This window comes from Panthera onca, chromosome B1, assembly GCF_046562875.1.
Source record: "Panthera onca isolate mPanOnc1 chromosome B1, mPanOnc1 haplotype 2, whole genome shotgun sequence".
In the NCBI taxonomy this organism is placed as follows: Eukaryota; Metazoa; Chordata; class Mammalia; order Carnivora; family Felidae; genus Panthera; species Panthera onca.
The window spans coordinates 108,502,860-108,515,912 of record NC_138342.1 but is presented as its reverse complement, the minus strand read 5'-3'; the positions used below and the strand labels follow the sequence as shown (position 1 = coordinate 108,515,912).

The window sequence follows — 13,053 nt, the reverse complement described above, 5'->3', positions numbered from 1 at the left end:
GAAGAAATAATCACCCATAAATGAGAAATGGCTTTGAGCTACTTTTCACTAGGAGAAAAAATCTTATTTTAGAAATGTAAATACTCAAGTTGTTTCTTTATACTCAGATATTTATCCAGTGATCAAAGCGCAAAGCTCCCTTGGATCAGTGAACTACTACTGACATCTCAGTAACACTAGTAAATCATTTACTTGTTTTAAACACTGAAGAAAAAAATCTTAAATCTTGAAGAAACAAAAATTCTGATTTTGTTATACCTCCAAAAGCCCTTTTCATAGTGCCTGGCATGTGGTGGGCACATCATACACTTCAAAAGTCCTTTTCACAGTACTTGACATAGTGGCACATGATACATATGCTTAAATTCTAAATTTTCACACATTAAGACATTTGATTTAGTCACAAGTTAAAACCGTTCTTAGACAAAAACTTCTCTGAATCATTAATAAGATGGTTTTTTATTCTACTACTTCATGAAAATCTTAGTATCTAAATAAATTCATAAATCACCCTATTACCTATGGTATTTATTTTTTAAACTTCTAATGGGCTACAAACTACTCATCTCTAAATGTGAATGTCAAAAGAGACTGTCCTGGCTAGAAATAATTAAGATCTTAAATTTTTAATATTCTGATATAAAAAATGACAATACTTTTTCAGTTAAAATAATTTTAAAAACTCAATCGTCCCTAATACAGTTAAGCCTCTTACTTTCAAAATATATTTAGCATAATTTTCCACAAACGCAAGAAAGTTTTCAGTAACTTCTCAAAGAGAAAAATGTAAACCCTACTCAATGAGCCTATCTATATTAAGTATGAGAAACCTCAAAGAAAACAAAGTCGAAAGCATGACTCCTCCAGAAGTCCACTAATCGAAGAATAACAGTAAAGAGCCATTCTAAACCTGGTACTCTAACATCTGCCAAAAACCCTATTGCTAAAACAGTAACAAGAAAAAAAGGAGTCATGCCCAGTGCTGTGTCTGACATTTTGTTCAGTGTCCTAGGGGACATTATCATGTCCTACCTTAGAAGCTCTGGATTCTACACTGCATGATCAGAAATTTTGTCAACACTGAAGTAGCTCTCTGCTCCTCCCTCACTTGTATGAGCACATTGGAGGCCGATTATCCTGACATGGAGTTGCATATCCACTGTCAGGTCTCAGAAGGGACCTGGCAGCAAGAGTTACAAAAAAGACAGGAATAGTGGTTTGAAGTTGATAGCCACATGCCAGGCACTTTCTGCCCATAAAAAGGCCCTTTTCTTCAGTGTTTGCGTCAACTGTAACAAAAGAAGCAAGAACAAAATAAACAAGTTGCTTCGTATTGTATGTAAGCCAATCAAATCCACCATGAAGACATCCCAGGAAAATGCCTGGATGATGCCGATGAAGAAATTATTTTCTAACAGAGTCAATTTTCTTTCTTAAATAAAGATAGATGTTTTCAAGATACTTAAACCCTTTCAAAAATAGTTTTTCTTTTACTTTGTTAAGGATAAAAAAGTAATCAAATTTCAGCAAACTGGTTATGCCAGTCACTTGAGGACATTTTTTCACCACTATACAAACACACTATATAAATAGGCAAAACATTCTATACAATACTAATATGTACAAGGGTTATTTTTTCTCTTAACGACAATAGAATATTCTCCTAACATCAACTTCAGTACTTCAGAGGGCAACTATTATGAAAACTAGAATAAAAAGTTTGAACTAAAAAAGATTAGGTAGTTCCCCTTCAATATGTGCCACAAAGAAAGAGAACTTAAAAGTTAAAAAACAAACTTAGAATTTTGAAATCATTTGCTAAGTAAAAATATATCTATCACCACTTTTTGTCATTTATGTTCCTTTGTGAACTTCAATATAACCATTTATTTGCAAATAATAAGCCAGGCTTCACTTGTTCAACATCAAATATCTATATGGCAATTTTATATTCTTATATTTAATCACTCCTAATATACCATGACAATATTCTTTCAACTAACGCCCTTTAAACAGAGAAATACCTGAATAGTAAACAAAGCAGAAGTCTTTTGTAACAACATAAACCAAATATAAATTTTTAAAAAATACTTCACTAACATTTCCTAGAAAAATAAAAACATAAAATACTATTAAAAATCTACCAATTTTACTAAGAAACGGCTTTAAAATGTATTATAACATATTCACTATCAACGATGTTAAAGTGTGAGGTTACTATCCCATCTGCTATGTCTGATCAACTTACATTTGGCGTTTAATATACTCTTTAAGCAATGTTTCTTCCACAGGATACACCTGTACACCTGTACCATCATCATAGTAATACATCATACTGGTATTAAGTTCTGTTTGAAATGGCTGATCAGTCCTTTCACCATGTTCTCGATAACCATATGAATAATCGAAGTTCACTTGATGTGAATAAAGAGAAAGAAAAGTGATTACAGATTTTTTTTTTTAAAAAAGAGAAACAGTTACTATAAAGAAAAATCCAAAGTCAAGTATTTGAAGGGGTAACAATTACAAAACCACCTTAATTATCAGACAAAAAATATTAGTTAAAACATTATATGGGATAGTGGGCAAAACTAACAGATGGCTTGCACACTTTTTGAAACTCTATCTAATTTAACAAAATTCATGTCCTACATCGAGGATTTCCTCTGCCTCGTCCTCTTCCCCGTCCTCGGCCTCTTCCTCGGCCTCGAAACGAACCTCGGATATTACCACCCTCACTTCTCACACTGGAAACTTCATCTTGATCGTCTCTCTTTTCTCTATCACGCCTCCAACCTTTTAAAAACAAAAATATTTTTATACATTCCAATTTGAAACAGTAAATAACATGACTATTTTTATGAAAACATGGCAACTACCCCTCCCCATTTTGTAACAAGTTGTTAGTAACCAGGCATTCTTCAGATAGATACTAACTTAAGAGAGCTCACAGGAATTGGTCAAAATGTCCCTGGCATGAAAGAGGGTCCACAAAAGTATTGACATAAAGAAAACATTTTGATAAGGAAAATAATATACTAAAAAAAGAAGAGGTCCTTTGTTAAGATGGTACTATTCAAGATTCAAGACGTTCCAAGACTACTGAATGTGCATTATATAAAACTCCTTAAAAAAAAAAAAAAAAAAAAACTCCTTAAAAAAGTTTTACAAAATGTTTAAAGAAACATCTCTATTTAAGTAAAACAAATTCCTTTTAAAGAAAAAAAGGAAATGAAAACACAAAACAAACTGGGAGATGATATCTGCAGTACAATATAAGAATTATATCCAGAATACACATAGAATGCACTATCGTGCATGCACACACACACACACACATACACACACACACACACACACACACACACACACACAGTAACTCAGTGGGAAAAATGGCTACAAGATAGGTAGTCAAACAGGAAATGCAAATGGGCAATAAGCAAAAAGTGGTGTTTAGCCTCATTGGTCATGAGAAATGCAAATTAAGACAAAGAATATTTGATCTACCCCAGTCTGACAAATATTTTCAGGTCCTATAATTAATCAAATATTGATCAAGAAGAAAAGGTAGAACATTGTACACAATTAGTGAGAGCAAAGTCAGGCACATCCACTTTGAAAAACAAATTGGAATAATTAAATAAATTTGAAGGTACAAATATCTTAGAGACCAAGGGTTTTGCAAACTTGGTACTACTGACACTTTGAGCCAGCTAACTCTCTAGTGTAGGGGCCTACAGAATGTTTAGCATCAGCCATGACCTCTACCAACTAGATGCCAGTAGCACTCACTCACCACCCCCTCCAAGTTGTGAAAACCAGTATTATCTCCAGATAATGCCAAATGCCCCCTTGGGAGTGGGGGAAAATCATCTCTATTGAGAATCACTGGCCTAGATGCTGCAAATCCTCTTCAATGTATACCCTAATACAGTTTTTTTCAAACACTTCTGCCTCAACCCACAGTAAGCCTTACTGTATATCACACCCTGGAACACACAAATTTTTTGTAATTTAAACACAACTGTCATAAAAATTTTTCTGTGTGAAGAACTCTGAGTCTATCAATTTTTTTGGAAAAACCTGATCATCACCCAGTACACCAATTTCATAATGCACTCATGGGTTGCAGTCTTAAGAAATTACCCCAAAGGGGGCACCTGGGTGGCTCAGTTGGTTAAGTGTCCAACTTCAGCTCAGGTCACGATCTCCCAGTTTGTGGGTTCAAGCCCTGTGTCAGGCTCTGTGCTGACAGCTTGGAGCCTGCTTAGGATTCTGTCTCTCCCTCTCTTTCTACCCCTCCCCCACTTGTGCTGTCTCTGTCTCTCTCTCAAAAAAAAGAAAAGAAAAGAAATTACCCCTAAAGAACTTCTTGTACATGTTTACTGGAAAACATGCATAAAAATGTAAATATTTATTACACTTTAAAAAAACTGAAACAATCCAAATGTCCACCAACAGAAGAGATTTTATCAAATACTGAAATGCCCTTTAGCAGGGGGAAAAAAAAAAACAAACGTAAGGACTTACAATACACCAACATGCGGGGCGGGGTGCCTGGGTGGCTCAGTCGGTTAAGTGTCCGACTTCAGCTCAGGTCATGATATCACAATTCCTGAGTTCGAGCCCATGTCAGGATCTGTGCTGACAGTGCAGAGCCTGGAGCCCTCTTCAAGTTCTGTGTTTCCCTCTCTCTGCCCCTCCCCTGCCCCTGCTCTCTCTCTCTCAAAAATAAACATTTTTAAAAAATTCCTAAAAAAAGAAAAAAAACAATACATCAATATGCATTAATCTAAGAAAATTAGACTAAAGTTTAAAAATTACTGCCACGAAAAAAAAAATGTACTGTCACAATATGTTAATGGAGTCATACTGAATGTCAGCTTCAAATAAAAATATTCAAACAACAAAAATTCAGGTCTTTTTTCTTCTGAGAAGGGAAGCAATGGGATGAAATTGCATGGGGCACACAGAAGTTCAAAGGTAATGGTAATATACATTTCTAAACTTGGTCCTGAGTCCCCAGTGTTCATTTTATGTTTGTTCTTTACAACCCTGTTTTCTTATACGCCCAATATTTAATAAGTAAAATATATTATGAATATATATTACTTTTCGAATAAAATATTAAAGTGATACATATGAGAAACTATGATACAAAGGCAAAAAAAGGTCAGTTTTTCTGTAGAAAGTTTCATAATTTTAAAGTCATTTTTGTGGACAATTGAGTAAATATAACTAGGTTTTAGAAGATACTAGGGAATTACTGTGGTTTTTCCTAGGTGCTGCATTTTCTTTGAATATCAGTGAAGTGTCATGATTATCTGCAAGTTACTTTCAAATAATTCAACAAATAGAGGAATTAAATACAGCAAAATTACTAAATCTAGGTTGTGGTTAGACAGGTATTCACTATACAATTCTTTCAACTTCTGTGTGTTTAAAGTATTCCATAACATAATTGGAAACTTTTGAGTGGTATTATGTTTGTAAATTTTCTTAAGACTTCCCCATTCACAGGACAACATGTATGCTTTTAAAATTATCAGACTTAAGGGGTACCTGGGTGGCTCAGCCAGTTAAGTGTCTGACTTCGGCTCAGGTCATGATCAGACGGCTTTGTGAGTCCGAGTCCTACACCAGGCACTGTGCTGACAGCTCAGAGCCTGGAGCCTGCTTTGGATTCTATGTCTCCCTCTCTCTCTGTCCCTTTCCTGCTCATGCTCTGTGTGTGTGTCTCTCTCTCTCAAAAATAAACTTAAAAAAATTCTTTTTAATTTTAAATTATCAGACTTAAGATTTCAGAAACCTATAAAACCAAATGCTCATCTAATTGTTGCTACATATTCTCCTCCTGTCCTCCTCAGCTTTCTGAGATGTGAGAAATCCCATTGAAATAATGTATCTGGGAAATGAAAGACTGATGAGACAGTTTATAATGGATAAGACTAACAATACCTGAACCAACTCAAACTTAATACAACTAAAAGTGAAACACCTAATTTTTTCTTACTGCTGTAAGAAATACACATTCAGAAGTAGTCCTACCAAAACAAAAATAAACCTGAATCTAATCAAACCTTAAAAATTATATCCAGAAAAGACACAAGAATGTGTTAAAAAAAATATAACAAAGCAATCAGCAAGTCCAAAATATGGAAAATTCCAGAAGACATATGACCTAACAAATAGCAAAGGAACATTACTGATGAAAATACAAAATGGTACAATCAATTTGGAAAACAATTCGACAATTTATTTTAAAGTCAAATATGCACTCATCCTACCACCTAATAATCCACTCCTAGGTGTTTACCCGAGAAACTAAAACACATGCCCAAAGACTTGTACACAAATGTTCATAGCAGCATTACTCATAATAGCCAAAAACTAGAAACAAGCCAAATGTCCATGTGTAAATGAATGGATACAGGGGGATATCCATTCAAGAGAAAACTATTCTGAAATAAAGAGGTAAAAACTATTGATAAATGGAACAATACTGACAAGTCTGAAAAACATGCTGAGCAAAAGGAGACATAAGAGTTCATAACGTACATTGTATAGTTCAAAATTTATATAAAACCATAGAAAAGGCAAATCTAACCTGACAGAAAGTAGACTCATAGCTGGGAGAAGTGACAGTAATGTAAATGTATTTTATATGCATATAATTTATAGCTCAGTAAAGCTGGCTTTTTTAAAAGGACACAGATACCACCCGTAAGAGGCTCCCACCAGCCAAATCTGGGATAATCTGAGTATCAAACTAAATAATCATGGTAATGGATTATAATACATTGAAAAAATAAGAAGCCATAAATCCATACCGGTAATAAGGGAAGTCATTCCTTATAGTGGAATGTCAACTAATAAATACAGAAGTAATGATGCAGTAAGAAAAATCAGCAATTGCAATATGGTAATAATTGAATCAGGTAAGAATCATCAATGGAAACTAAAGCTCATGAGAAAAGTCTGATGAGAAACTGGGTATTTTCAAAGTTTCAAAATCTCTCTCACAAATTACATATTAATTACAAAGGAGAAAAAAGCATCTTGACAGTAAAGAAGCCTAGAGTACATCATCTTAACCCAGGGCTCAAAGTTAATATCAGCAATAACATAAACAAGATCATGTGCATTTCCATGCAATGAGAAGAAAATCATTTAACTTCTGCAGTATTCCTGCCAAAAATTCATAACCCAAATCCAATCATGAGGAAACACCAGAAAACTCAAAGTGAGAGATATCTACCACCTGTCACAAAATCTTCAGAAAAAAAAAAATCAGTGTCATCAAAGACAAAAGCAGAAGAACCGTTCCAGATTAATGGAGACTAAAGAGAACAGATGACTAAAAGCAATGTTTGATCTCAGATTAGATCCTGGAAAGGAGGGAGAAAAAAAACTGAAAAAGACATTATGGGGAAAATCTGCCTGTGTACAGTCACACTGCATTACTGTTCTTAAGATATACACTCTGAAGGAACTTAGTGTTAAAAGAGGCACAATGTCTGCAACTTATTTTTAAGTAGTTTATACTATACATGGCTATTAAAATTATAAAAATTAAGACTAAGTTCATTAGTGTCAAAGTTTTTTCCTTTAGAATGTAACTTACTTCGTGTATCATTTCTCCTATTGTTATGTGATGATTTACTTGCTTCAGGTTGACATCTTGAGGTGTTTCGGGATCCTGGTCTTTCTTGACTGTCTGGTCTTACATCATCTAAGTGGAGTGGTACCCATTTGTGCTTATTAGCTTGAAAAAAACAAAATAAAATCGTTTAATGACAATGCACAATTTTCATTAAAGCTTTGCAATTCTGAATGGACTCTAAGGTTTAATTAAACAGAAGACTTTGTCCTTAAATGTTCTTGTAGAGAACCAAAATAATTTTCTTCTTCTCACAAAGCTCCTTAATAAACTTGTCTGCGCAAACATTTCTAAAGTTCATGTGAAAAGCCACTTAATGGAGTATCCTTAGAACTTTTACTTTCAAACAAAATGCTCACTCTTCTGTTTAATTCTGATGAAAAAGCTCCTCAAAAATAGTTAAGTGTAATACAATACTCCTAATACTTGACTCTCAGGCTTCAGAATGGGGTATATCCGGTAAGACATTATAATGAACACACTGGAAAGTTTGGCTGGTAATTCAAAACATTCAGTTTCAAGTCACTGTCTAAAATATTGATTTATCTAGATTACTACGAATGAAAGAGGTTTTTCAAAATTAGAGTATAAAATCTGTCTAACTACTTAATAAATCTTTTTATAGCTACTATACATTTTCCTAACCTAAGAGAGGCAATTTAACTTCTCTGGTTGAATACATGACACTGTAATTGTTACACTGTGGTGAAATTCTGAAGATTACCTAATTCATGGAATCCACAGTTAAGGTTTCTAAATGTTTAGTCTTTTGCTCAATATATATTTTTGACTAAACAAGACTCATGTGCAAAGGAAAAACTACCAAGGTAATTAAAGGAAAAGGAATTATCAGTATGCAACTAAAGTACTGATTTCCTATAAATCCTTCAAACTGTGGACAGACAAGGAAGAGGAATATGAAAGATCTTTAAAAAAAAAAAATCTATCTGAATTCTATACTATAAATTCTATCAGTGAGTCTCTCTGGTATAAAAAAGCCCTTCCTCTGAAGATTAAAAAAAACAAAACAAACAAACAAAAAAACACCTGTGTGCTCTAAAGAGAGTCAATTCACGACTTGATTAAACGAATTTAAATATAAAAACCTGGATTTTAGTGTTTGCTGATCAGTTTTAATTGAAGCGATTAACAAGACAATTTTAAAGCAGGATGACAGGTCTGTCATCTGTATGAATTCCAGGAAGTCAAAAAGACTTACCTATCTGAGAAGTATGAAAAAGCTAAGTGATAAACTTGTTTAAGAAACTGGGAAATTTTTTCCTAACATGTCTGTCCTGTTGTCAACCACTTTTAAGCAATTAGCCTTGGCTCATCATATCACAAAAGGCTAATTAATATGCTTACCCTGAAGCTAAGGATTAGATACTCATTTAAAAAAGAATTCAAAAAATAAACAAACTTAAAAAAGCATTCAATGTATGGGAGATTGTTTAATTCATTATTAAAGAAATTGACTGGAAACATTTCATAAAATGTCCCCTCCCATGCCACACTACCACCAAGAATTAAAACGCTTTAATGGCTTCCCATGGCACTCAAAATAAAACGCTAATTCCAAGTGACGAAAGCCCTGCACAATGTGGACCAACATCTCCTGCCCCTTTTCCCAATGTTCATCTTGTTTCAGCTACTGACCTTTCAACAGTTTAAAGAACTTTTCTGCCTAAAGCCCTGTGAAGACACTTTTACTTAGGCTCAGAACACTCAATGAGTATATGCTTTTACAAAGCAGTTAAATCATAATCTGTCCCTAGATACAGGAAAAGTTGCATACAAATATGTAAAAGGATACAAGGACAGTATTTTTTCTTCTAAGTGTAATTTAAATGGAGAGATGCTATGAAAAAAAAAAAAAAAAAAAAGTTGACCAAAACTGAAAATAGGGAGCAGTTCCAATGCAAATTTAAGAAACAATTATCATACAATTTTTAAGAAATATATCTTAAAAATATCTATCTATACCCATTTCTATAAGTGCAACTTCATTCTATACCTAAAGTACAAGTAAAATGAAAAAAGGAAAGCTTATGTAGCTTTATACCTACATAAAGTACAAGTAAAATGAAAAAAGGAATAGTTTAAGAATATTACAAAAGCAAATCAGTTACCATTGCAGATGGTATCCTGAAGAAATCCAAAATACCTATTGGTGACTACTAGGAATCAATTGATTAAATACAATTCTTCATTATTACAACTTTCCTCACAAAATTAAAATCAAAATGAAGATATGAATTAACCTCTCTTTCATTAACTACTTGAATGAGCCTCATTCTCAGTGAGATCTTCACCAGGACCATCTAACTTAAAATAGTCAGGACATGGAAAAAACGTAAGTGTCCATTGACAGATGAATGGATAAAGGAAACGTGGTGTATAAATATACAACTGAATACTATTCAGCCATGAGAGAGGATATCCTGCCATTTGCAACAACATGGATGGATCTTGCAGGCATTATGCTAAGTGAAATAAGCCAGAAAGACTGACTTACATGTGGAATCTAAAAAAGCTGAATTCACAGAAACAGAACAAATTGGTGGCTGCTGGGGATAGGGGAAATGAGTGAAGGTGATCAAAAGTACAAACTTCCAGTTATAAGACAAATAAGTTCTGGAGATATACTATACAGCATGGTGACTATAGTTATTAATGCTGTATTGTATATTTGAAAGTTGCTAAGAGACTAGATCTTAAAAGTTCTCATCATAAGAAAAAAACAAAACAAAACATTGTGACTGGGAGGTGATGGATGTGAACTAAAATTGTGGAGGGGTGCGTGGGTGGCTCAATCAGTTGAGCCTCTGGCTTTAGCTCAGGTCATGATCTTGCAGTTTGTGGGTCAGAGCTCCACTTTGGGCTGACAACGTGGAGCCTGGAGCCTGCTTCGGATTCTGTGTCTCCCTCTCTCTGCGCCCCTCCCCCACTCATGCTCTGTCTCTCTCTCTCTCTCAAAAATAAATAGACATTAAAAAAATTTTTTTAATAAAATAAAATTGTGGAAATCATTTCACAATATATACATACATCAAATCATCGTGTTATATACCTTAAACTAATACAATGTTATTTTATCAATTATATCTCAATAAAACTGGTGGAAAAAGTGGAAGTTATAGATGAACTAACCTCTCTTTCGTTGATTACTTGACTGAGCCTCATCCTCACTGGCATTTTCACCAGGACCATCTAATTTTGTTTCCCGGCTTTCTTTGCTCTCAGTGTTAATTCTCTTTTCAACCTTGTCTTCTCTTTCTTTTCTATTTTGTAGCTTCTTATTTCCTTGGCTGATGACACTCTGACTCTGCAAAAAGTTTTCTGAATGAAATCATTTTCATGCACATTTTCACTAACATATCTAAAAAACTGTGGTAATAAACCTTTTCTAAATACTGCAAAACAAATGACAATTTTATTGAAAATAAAACTACTTTTCAAAAGACACTGTTAAAAGTCAAGCCACAGATTGGGAAAAAATATTTGCTAAGTATTTGATAAAGCACTTGGATCCAAAATATATAATGACCTCTCAAAATGCTATCATAAGAAAACAACTCAAATTTTCAAAAAATGGGCTACAATTGAACAGACACTCCAACAAGAAGTTATACTGATAGCAAATATAAATGGAAAGGTGCTTGGCATAATTAGTCAAAGAAATGCAAATTAAAACTAGAATGTGATACCACCACACACCTAATAGAAACAGATTAAAAGACTGACTCTATGGAATATTTGTGAAGGTGTGACACAAGTTGAATTCTCATACACTGAGTATTAGGGGAATGAAGTTTGGTAGTTCCTGCAAAGGCTAAACACATAGCAACCATACAATCCAGCTATTCTACCTTGGTATTTACTCAAGAAAAATGAAAGCATATATCCATGCAAAATTTTGTACACAAATGTTTATAGAGCAGCTTTATTTGTAACAGCCCCAAATTGGAATCAACACAAATGTCCATCCATAGATGAATAGACAAGCAGCATTCCATTCATAAAATGAAATACTACTTGGCAATAAAAAGGAATGAACTACAGGTACTCGTTAATGACATAAATAAATCTCAAAATAATTAAGTGAAAACTGGGGGAAAAAGGAGTCCTATTCTAGGACTCTCTATTTATGTAAAATTGTAAGAGATGCAAATTAACTATAAGTGACAAAAAGCATATCAGTGGTTGCCAGGAATGATGAGGGGAATGTGACAGGGAGAATTACAAAGGAGTGTGAGGAAGCTTTTGGGGTAATGGTTAAGCCTATTATCTAGATTTTGGTGATGGTTTCACAGGTCAAGACTTATCAAGTTGTATACTTCATGTGCAGTTTATTATATGTCACTCACTAAGCTGTTTAAATTAATGTATATTATCTACAACTGTAAGCTAATACTGCACAAAATACAAATAGCAAAGTGTACAGTGTCAAATGAAAACATGTAACCAGATAACCATATATGCTACCACTCCTCTAAAAAGTCCTTTGATAGGGGTGCCTGGGTGGCTCAGTCAGTTGAGTGTCCAACTCCAGCTCAGGTCATGATCTTGCGGTTCGTTGAGTTCAAGCCCTGCATCAGGCTCTGCGCTGACAGCTCAGAGCCTGGAGCCTGCTTCCAAATCTGTGTTTCCCTCTCTCTCTGTCCCTCTCCCCCTCATGCTCTGTGTCTTTCTCTCAAAAATAAACAAACGTTAAAAAAATGTTTTTGGGTCGCCTGGGTGGCTCAGTCGGTTGAGCGTCCGACTTCAGCTCAGGTCACGATCTCATGGTCCATGAGTCTGAGCCCCGCATCGGGCTCTGGGCTGACAGCTCAGAGCCTGGAGCCTGCTTCTGATTCTGTGTCTCCCTCTCTCTCTGCTCCTCTCCTGTTCATGCTCTGTCTCTGTCTCAAAAATAAATAAATGTTAAAAAATAAAAAAAATTTAAAAAAATGTTTTTAAGTCCTTTGATAAAGTATCTCAGAACCATCTTTTAGAGTTTCTTTCATAGTTTAAATTAAAAATCCATTCACTGAACGCTTCCTGATTTGATACAATATATATATGCATATGATGCATATGTGTATATATAATTAGCCCTTCAATACATATTGAAGATCATAAATACACATATAGCAAATTCTGAAACAAAATGGGCTTCAATTTAGTCTCATATTAAAAACTAATCTCTTTAATTGTAGTCACTACATAAAAATAACAGCATGGTACCCACCCCTTCTAAATCGAAGATTACCTCCTGAGAATACAATCAAATGAAGGCAATGTGATGAATAAAATCAGGTATCTGAAAAATGGGTTAGACTATAAAAAGGATGGCTGCTAAGTTTTCAGCATTTCTTTATTAATGTAATTCTCCACATTTGAAATAAAATTCT

The 13,053-nt window shown here is 34.2% G+C and overlaps 1 protein-coding gene across 17 annotated transcripts in view; it reads right to left on the bottom strand.

Annotated features, from left to right (window-relative positions):
• The window catches only part of LARP1B (La ribonucleoprotein 1B), a 128,785-nt gene that overhangs the window by 103,951 nt on the left and 11,781 nt on the right, over nt 1-13,053 (bottom strand). For all 17 annotated transcript variants that reach the window (XR_013555151.2, XR_013555150.2, XR_013555152.2 and 14 more), the window contains 4 exons: nt 10,811-10,985; nt 7,625-7,765; nt 2,653-2,796; nt 2,249-2,414 (listed from right to left, as the gene is read on the bottom strand). Coding sequence is in view for 14 of the 17 variants with exons in the window: in XM_078445751.2 (XP_078301877.1) it covers nt 2,249-2,414; nt 2,653-2,796; nt 7,625-7,765; nt 10,811-10,985 (626 nt within the window). In the remaining 3 variants the exon portion in view is untranslated. The remainder of the gene's footprint in view (nt 1-2,248; nt 2,415-2,652; nt 2,797-7,624; nt 7,766-10,810; nt 10,986-13,053) is intronic.